The sequence below is a fragment of the Tribolium castaneum genome, chromosome 10, assembly GCF_031307605.1.
Source record: "Tribolium castaneum strain GA2 chromosome 10, icTriCast1.1, whole genome shotgun sequence".
In the NCBI taxonomy this organism is placed as follows: Eukaryota; Metazoa; Arthropoda; class Insecta; order Coleoptera; family Tenebrionidae; genus Tribolium; species Tribolium castaneum.
In genome coordinates, this window is record NC_087403.1 from 3363203 (window position 1) to 3371790 (window position 8588).

Genomic DNA, 8588 nt, shown 5'->3' on the forward strand with positions numbered 1-8588 from the left:
TGTGTAAAATTAGTAGACTGCCTTATGGGTCAATTAAATATAATTTTTATCAACGAAAACGTATTTCTCTCTTGTTTTTTCAATTCCAAGGCCACTAGCTTGGGGATTTTCGTCCCTGTGGGTTTGTTTAAAGCTCTCTCTTATTCTATGAGCATGACTTAACCTCCAATTCAAAAAATTTATCAACCCAGCACGTGTGACAATTATTTACAGAATCTTTATAGTTTATTACGTTTACGATGTCATTTTTTATCAAGTCAAAGTCAATTAACGGCACTGCTAAAGTAAGTCCCAACTTGGGTCCTTCCCGCACTCTCGTCTAGTTTTCAGCAGATAAACGCAGAAAACGGAGGGCTGAACCTGCCTCCAGTAAAAACGAGGAAGTGACCAGTAGCGAGGACGAAGACAGTGACCATAATCTAGCCGAAGAGTCGGAAGACGAGCATGAGACGGCACAAGAAAAGAAGCTAAGGCTAGCCAAAGTTTACTTAGAGGAAATTGAACGCGAAGGTAACGTTTGTGGGGCAAAAAAAACGAACTGGTCATTTCTTTGTAGAGCAAAGGCGGTTACAAGACAAGGAAGTTAGTAAAGAAGTTATATCAGAAAGGCTAAAAACAGATCATTTGAAACAAATCGGGAAGTACAGAATTACAATTGCCGACAAGTATCAAGGTGTAGACCAAAGTAATTATAAAGTTTTGAAATGTCGCGAGCAACAAAATACAATTACGTGCCTCTGTTTATCGTCGGACGATAACTGGGTTTTTTCCGGCAGCAAAGACGGAATTGTGGTTAAATGTAAAACTACTTCTCGATTGATTTGAACACGTCTTTAGTACAGTTTTTAGGGTCCCTTAAAGAAAATAAAAAATTTGGAATTATCCCGTTTGTTAAGGTAAACGTCGAACAAGTCAAAGGCCACACGGGCTGCATCTACAGCATAGCAATTTCCACAGACAGCAAATTTCTAGTAAGGTTGTGCTTGAGGTGGCGTTGTTTGAGGCAAGTTTTTAGGTTGTTGGCGATTCTTCGAATTTAATTCAAGTGTGGGACCCCCAAACCCTGCAGCATGTCTCAACCCTCAAAGGCCACAAAAAGCCAGTCACTGCCCTTTGCTTGAAACACAACAGTCACACCTTGTACTCAGCCAGTAGCGACAGATCTGTGAGAGTTTGGACTTTGGACGAAATGGCCTTTGTTGAGACGCTGTTCGGTCACCAAGACGGCATCACTTCCATTGACGTCCTCAACTCCGATAAACCCCTCTCAAGCGGGGGCCGCGACGGCACTGTGAGACTGTGGAAAGTTAGCGAAGAGTCCCAGTTGATTTTTAACGCCCATCCCGGGAACATCGACTGTGTTAAATGGATCAGTGACCAGTATTTTGTCTCTGGGGGGGACGATGGGTAAATAATTAAATAAATCGGTAGTTAATTGTTTTTCAAAATTGGCTGCAGGCAAGTGAGTGTTTGGAGTTGCTTGAAAAAGAAGCCCATCTCATGTGTTAAAGCCGCACATGGTGTTGACTCGAGCAATAACCAGCCGTTTTGGATAAGTGCCGTGGGGTCACACGTCCACAGCGATGTCATAGCGTCAGGTTGGTCTAACTCTATTCTTTATGTTTTATTGAAAGTTTTCCAGGGTCACAGGATGGCTTCCTTAGGCTTTGGAAATTGGAAAATAAGTTTCTCCAAATAACTAAGTTGTTTGAAATACCAGTCCCTGGTTTTATCAACGCGTTGGCGTTCACTTCAGATGGGCGGAAACTGGTGGTCGGGGTCGGAAGGGACCACAGGTTAGGTAGGTGGAACACCGTTAAGTCGGCAGTAAACAGCATACACGTAATACCGTTGCAAATAAACGATTAATTTATATCTACGATATTTTATTGAAATAGAAAAGTAAGTACTCGTACAAACTAGCTAGACTAACACCGCTGAAAACTCGCACATCCTCCACCTCGCTATTCTAGAAGGGATAAGCCGAAACTACGATAAAAATGTACGAGACCACGTTCGCTGTTAGTATGTTGTTTTGGTAGAGGTGCATCTCGACTTTGAGCTGGACTTCCTGGGGGCCTTCAATCGATCGCACCAGGAATATTTTCATAGCGTTGGGGTCAAGCTTGACCATTTTGAAATAGCGCTCGTCGCATTTTTGCACACCGTACGGTGCCTCGACTTTGACCACTTCCATCGAGAACTCGGCGCGGGTGGTGATCCATATCGGGCCGTTGATTTGGAAGAATTGGACGCTGTCGCGTTGGATTGGTAGTTTGGAAACGAGCGTTATGTAGTGATAAGTGTACTGCTCGGGCCTTAAAATACACTGGATGTCTCTGCGGTCGCAGAAATTTTGCGGCAGTTTACAGCGCCTAAAAGTAATTACAGTCAGGGTTTACACGTTGGTTAAGTACCCTTTGTGTTGGGGGTCCCTGATGTAGTTCGGGGGACAGTTGATTGTGTAGCATTTATAGCCGCCCCGGGTGTTCAAACAAATGTCATCGTGGCGAGGACAGATGTTTTGCTGGCATTCGTCAATATCTGTAAATAAATCTGTAATAAGGCGTAATTCGTCGGGAGAAAATAATTACCGATGCACGTTCGCCCATCGTTCCCTAAACGATACCCGTCCGGACATTTGCACCGGTAACTCCCCGGAACATTTTCACATATTCCAACACAAAGTCTCTTATCTTTGAATTTCTGGCATTCGTCGATGTCCGTACACGTTCTACAAATAATGCAAATTAGGCCTGTTTTTTTGTGAAAAGATTTACCTGTTGTCGTAACTTAATATAAAACCTTGCTTGCAAGCGCATCGATAAGAACCCCAAATGTTGACACAGCTGTGTTCACACAACCCTGCATTTTCTTTGCATTCGTCAATGTCCTCACACGAGTTGCCCTTTCCCCGAAATCCCTCCTTACAGTGGCATTTGTACGAGCCGATTGTATTCACACATTCGGCATTAAGATAGCAAGCCTAAAATTAGCTTCTAAAAATCGGGCTCGGACTAACGCAGGGAGGCAAGCCCATAAATTATAATTATACACGCGAAGGTTTTGTCGGACGACAAATTAAGAAATATCTCATTTAATTCCACAGGCCAAATAATTAGCTAATTATTTTTTAATACTAATCCTAAAGTAATAACGGTCCATTTATTTATAATCTTTCTCTGAAGGATAATTTTTCCACCGGTTTAATCACATTTTAAAATACTTTTGCCACTACAGCTCGAGTGTAGTGTCATAAATTTATGAAAATGTTACTTTAAACGACCGTAAAACCTTTCGGCAAATCACACATTTCTCAGTTTTTTTCTTATTTTCTAATGAAATGTGAGCGTGTTTGTTTGAATTGCATTTTTCGTGATGTAACACGGATTTTTGTAGCGGCGGTAAGCTTGCCTCAGCCTGGCGTTTAAGAACAAACCCTGTAATGTTTGCATTCGTCGATATCTTCGCATCTCTGAGTCATGGGGTTCATGTGGTGGCCCGGAGGGCACTCACACGTGTAAAATCCGCGTCCGTTTTTGCAAATTTGGGTGTCCTTGCATTTGTGCGTACCTCTCGTACACTCATTTATATCTTAACAACAGAATTAAGTAACAGTTTTTCAAAAAAAAAAACAAATTACCGAGACAATTTTCCCCTGCTTCGTCCATCTCGTAGCCAATTTTGCACTGTAGCTCCGAAAGACACTCATACCTACCATTGAAATTGAGGCACTTTTGGCCCCGGGGACAGGGATTGCTTTCGCACTCGTTTATATCTAGGATTGAAAAATTGACTAAAGTCAAATGAATTAAATATTGTGGTACCTTCACAGACACCGTGTTGGTTCATTATGTAGCCCGGAAGGCATTTTTTACGTGTCCCGATCAGAACGGGGTAATTTTGAGTGCTGAAAGGTGTCGAGAAAACAGGGATTAAAGGGGTAGGCGCTGGTTTTGGTACAATTCTGATAGGGTCACAACGGTAGGAACCCAAAGTGTTCCGGCACCTGAAATTTGGACCTAAACTGTTACACGTGTGCGTATTTAAGGCACACTCGTCGTCGTCTTCGCATAAACCATTGGCATAGTTTAAGGTATAGCCAGTGCCACAGCCAGTTATCCTGGCACAAAGGTAAGAACCGATCGTGTTGTCGCAGCGCTGGGCCTGCGTGCAGTCGTGCTGGTTTAACTGGCACTCATTTATATCTACAGTAGAAAACACAATTATTAATAAACTACGTTAATAAAGGCCACTAATTATTATTAGCGAACTATTTATCAAAACCAAATTAATTTTTAATAAATGCAAATGATAAATGCAAGAAAAAAGCTGGGAATTATTTAAGGAACTAATTTTTTACCGACGCAAGCTCCGGTTTGGAAGTCTTTACTAAACCCGGGCTTGCATTTACAAATGTAGCTCCCAGGACTGTTGTAGCATTCCTGACTGCTGTCGCAGGTTTGTGGATCTTCGGAACATTCGTCGATATCTGAAACCGCTCATTTTACTAAACTTTCGCGGTTTTCATACGTAAATACCAAGGCATGAGTTGGTTTGTGGGGAATATCTGTACCCAGTTGGGCACGAAACGTGTGGCTTTGTCGTAGTCGTGGTGGTGGTGGTACTAGTGCTAGTGCTAGTGGAGGTACTGGAGGCCACCTCGGTGGGTTTCGGGGGCAGTACCGGCTCGTAGGGGGGCCGCAGTGGGTACTCGTACGTCTTTTTCCCACTTCTTGGAACACAGTTGTGCCCCCCAGGTTCATTGACACACTCTTCGTTAAACCCGCACGGTTCTTCGTTTTCGACGCACTCGTCAATGTCGTCGCAGTTTTGCGTAAGCGGGTTTTTCTTGAACCCGGGAGGGCACGTCTTTTTCGAAACTTTATCGATGCAAGTGTAGTTCCCTTTCGTGTTGAGGCAAACTTGCGACTCTTTGTTACAATCGTTGTCTCCGGTCATACATTCGTCGATGTCTGTGCACGTCTCGATGGAGTCCTTGTAGTGAAATCCCGGGGGGCATTGCGGGGTGTTATCCTCGCATTTAAACGAGCCAATTGTGTTGATGCAAGTCTGCGGCCGCGGGCAAATGATATCAAACTCGCATTCATCAATGTCTGAAAAGTTGGGTGAATTGTGACGGCTTCGGTTTTTGCCACTCACCATCGCAGACTTTTTTCTCGTAATTGAATTTGTAGCCAGTGGGGCAGTTGCCGTCCAGTTCGATGTCGGTGTTCAGGTCGGTCTCGGGCTGGAAGTTCGGGTCGTCGCAGAAGTACGACCCTTCTTCGTTCACGCATTCTTCGGTGGGCTCGCACTGGTGGATTCCCTGGGCGCACTCGTCGATATCTAGTGTTAATAAAACAATTTCCTTAAGTGTAGTTTATCCCAACGAACCTTGGCACGTCCTTTTGTCCTTGGCTAGCTCGTAGCCCTCCCGACACGAGCACTTAATTGCGACCCCTGTGTCGATGCACTCGTGGTCGCAGGGATTGTTCACGGAACATCTATCATTCTTTTTCGGCGACTTATTTTTGTCAGGCTTGCACGAAATGCCATCGCCCATTAAAGTGAACCCTTTGTTGCACGCACATTTGTACGAATCCTGGGTCGGGATGCAGATTTGGGCGCAAACGTCGCCAATATCACACACGTTTTCCAGAGCTACAATTTTGGTTTTTTATTGGAATGGACTGAGTTATGTACAAACGTGGCAATGGGGAGTAAATTGTGGATGGGGTCGATTTGATTGCCTCGGTGGTTGTTCTTTCAGTTGTTGTTGTTGTTGTTGGAGACTCAATTATCTCTTTGCAACATTCAGTAAAAGCTTTATCGAACGGGAGGCCAAGTCCTAACTCCTGACAAGCTTTTGTGGACGTGCCTGTGTCGCGTCCCAATTGACAAGCCTCGCAACAGTCCTTAAATACATTTACTTAGAAAAATAAAACAATTGGTTAGGGTGTACTTTTTGGAAACCGTCCCCGTTACACGATTGTCCCTTCTTAGCGTCATTTATGCCTTTGTCGCATTGTATTTCCCTAAAAAATTGAAAGCGAGTTTGGGGTTTGACCAGTGGTTTGGTTTTACTGAATTCGGTTTTTGCAACAAACGTCGATTGAATGGAGACAGGAGGACTCGTCGTCTTTTCGCACCCCGTCTATCGGGGGCTTGAAAGCTTCGCATTGGTGCCCGGCGTTAGCATGCTGGGTACCAACTCCGCAACAATACTTAAGTGTGACGACATTTAATGCTAAAATATTGCAATTTGATGTATTCAATAAATACAGAATGTGGTGCAGACATGAATAGCGCATTACCATAATTTAAAATTCGATTATTCAGAGGCCACGTTAATAATGACTTATTAATAATAACTAGCCCAAAACCTATTTCCTTTATAAACAACTGACCCAGTTGTGCCCCAATATTTTCGAAAAAATCGAAAACACGTACCTGCACTTAGGGGAACTACGAATAGCAAAACTACGAGTTTGTTCATATTTCGCACTTGTGTAAACCCGAACTGCACTGATCACTGTTATCAAACGTTTATTTACTTCATTCTCTGTTAAGGGCACAAGATGCATTTACTTATCTTTCCAAACAAATATTGTTACGGACAAATCTACCTTCCCTCTTCCAACCAGCCGCAGATAATGCTTTTGAGCAAATGTAAATAGGAATTTAAAACGTATCCGGTGCGTGTCAATTTTATTGGTGCGGCTTTTCCCTCCAAAATTCCAATTTGAATCCCCCGGCGGGCCTTCACCGGCGTCACGTTGGCAACGCTCTGACATACGTGTTCATTTTGAAGTATGCTAAGTGTACAGATCATTTATTTTGAACCGTTTTAACCACTCGGCAAAATGTTGGCGCTTTTGGCATGTTTTAGTAGCGTTTTTCTAATTTCGGTCCACGCACAACGGGCGCCGCCGGGGGTTCCGCCCCAGCACTACCAAGTAAGCGTGCCCATATTTGGCCTTTTGTAAGTCTCGCTTTAGGGGGTTCCGCCGCAGCAGCAGTACCAGCACGTTCCCGTGCAACAGCAAGTGCCCGTGCAGCACCAGCAGGTTCCCGTGCAGCACCAGCAAGTGCCCATGCAGCATGTGCCGATGCAGCAGCAGGTGCCCATGCAACAGGTCCCCCTGCAGCAGCAAGCCCCGCAGCACCACCACGGCCAGCCGCAGCAAATCCTGAATGCTGCCAACATCGCCCACGAGAAAGAGTACGTGTGTGCGGGCATGTGTTCCCTCAATAATCGCTGTTTTGCAGGCACATAGCCGAACATATGGAAGTGCCTATTGACACCAGTAAAATGTCCGAGCAAGAGCTGCAGTTCCACTATTTTAAAATGCACGATGCTGACAATAACAATAAGCTGGATGGCTGTGAATTAATTAAGTCGTTGATCCACTGGCATGGTGAGTCGTATTTCTGACGAGAGTTTTCATTTATGTTTGTGCTGCGTAGAGCAAGGGAGCAAGGAGAAGGCCGGGCAAATAGAGGACAAGATCTTCAAAGATGAAGAGTTGGTTACTCTAATTGACCCCATCCTGAACGTTGATGACAGTAACCGGGACGGTTACATTGATTATCCGGAGTTTGTTAGGGCCCAGCAAAAGGCCGCCGGTCAGGGCAAGCCTACTTCATAGTAGCTTAGCTTTTGTTTGTCTGCTAATTACTGTCAGTTTTTTACATAAAACTCTCTCCATAGGTAAACGTGATATAGTGTCAGCGCCCTTGTTTGATGATGACACTATAACACAACTTGTGGACCAGATTTTGCAATTAATGGATAGGAACATTGATGGTTTTGTTGATTACGGTGAATATAGACTGTTTTCAGGTAACAATAAGTAACTTAAGCTGTTTGAGACTGTCCGTTTCGTTTTTTAATGTGGGTTGTGTATATTTCATTTGTATGTATATAACGAAAGATTTGTACAAATAAATTCCATTTTTATAAATTTGTCTACTCTCTCCTACTAGTTCTTAATTTTTGTTAATACATATTTAGTTTAGTAGCTGAAGCGTCCATCCATTAGTTAAGAAATATTTATTTTAATAGCGTAATAAATTATTGTTTGATTTTTATTTATGAAAAAGTGGACCAACTCAATGGCACTGTCACTCTTGTGTTGAAACAACTAAGGAATAAATGAATTCGATGACTATTGTGTTTTATTTCGTTGTGGAGCAGCTGCAAGTGCCCCACGCCTTTGACAACAAAAATAGAACGCAGACTTTATTTTCTAGAAACTGAATTAATAAAAACCTTTGAAAATATCAAGAAAGCTACATCAAATGAATCAGGAGAAATAAAACCTTCCGAGGTAGTATGAAATGTGAAGCTTTTGTGCTTCGCTTAATTATCTAAATTCCGAGTACCGGAAATAAAATAAAACTAATAGAAGCAAAGTAAAAGATTCCTTCTCTCAATAAACTCGAATTTTTCATCGTTCCAATGTCAAGGTCGCAACTTGTGCAGGAAATGCGTAGGTTGGTTTTTTCGAGTCCAGTTCCGGGAAGCTGATTGCCTTTTTTGTTTCTTTGTGTGAGGTGGAAGGTAATGGTTTTTTCATCTCGTA

The 8588-nt window shown here is 43.2% G+C and overlaps 3 protein-coding genes across 4 annotated transcripts; 2 read left to right on the plus strand and 1 right to left on the minus strand.

Annotated features, from left to right (window-relative positions):
• The first annotated feature begins 123 nt into the window (after nucleotides 1-123).
• Nucleotides 124-1875, plus strand: U3-55K (U3 small nuclear riboprotein factor 55K). Its single transcript, XM_961803.4, has 7 exons — nucleotides 124-284; nucleotides 324-510; nucleotides 557-799; nucleotides 850-971; nucleotides 1016-1407; nucleotides 1459-1598; nucleotides 1643-1875. The coding sequence occupies exons 1-7, from the start codon at nucleotides 240-242 to the stop codon at nucleotides 1867-1869; spliced, it is 1356 nt and encodes a 451-aa protein (XP_966896.1). The 5' UTR covers nucleotides 124-239; the 3' UTR covers nucleotides 1870-1875.
• On the minus strand, nucleotides 1870-6650 carry LOC655360 (fibrillin-1). Its single transcript, XM_961900.5, has 15 exons — nucleotides 6454-6650; nucleotides 6088-6250; nucleotides 5966-6038; nucleotides 5711-5918; nucleotides 5398-5664; nucleotides 5164-5349; nucleotides 4542-5117; nucleotides 4364-4492; nucleotides 3828-4208; nucleotides 3644-3778; nucleotides 3440-3594; nucleotides 2781-2986; nucleotides 2595-2734; nucleotides 2418-2544; nucleotides 1870-2375 (listed from the first exon to the last, which is right to left on the minus strand). Exons 1-15 carry the CDS (start codon nucleotides 6497-6499, stop codon nucleotides 1970-1972), a joined length of 3198 nt encoding a protein of 1065 aa, XP_966993.2. The 5' UTR covers nucleotides 6500-6650; the 3' UTR covers nucleotides 1870-1969.
• A 113-nt stretch (nucleotides 6651-6763) lies between these two features.
• On the plus strand, nucleotides 6764-8172 carry LOC655443 (multiple coagulation factor deficiency protein 2 homolog). Of its 2 annotated transcripts, none has more exons than XM_015985256.2 (4): nucleotides 6764-6959; nucleotides 7002-7225; nucleotides 7273-7421; nucleotides 7715-8172. In XM_015985256.2, the coding sequence occupies exons 1-4, from the start codon at nucleotides 6867-6869 to the stop codon at nucleotides 7858-7860; spliced, it is 612 nt and encodes a 203-aa protein (XP_015840742.1). In that variant the 5' UTR covers nucleotides 6764-6866; the 3' UTR covers nucleotides 7861-8172. The 2 variants fall into 2 exon arrangements, with proteins under 2 accessions (XP_015840742.1, XP_967080.1); XM_961987.4 differs by having other exon boundaries at nucleotides 6766-6959; nucleotides 7471-8172.
• The last annotated feature ends 416 nt before the right edge of the window (nucleotides 8173-8588 follow it).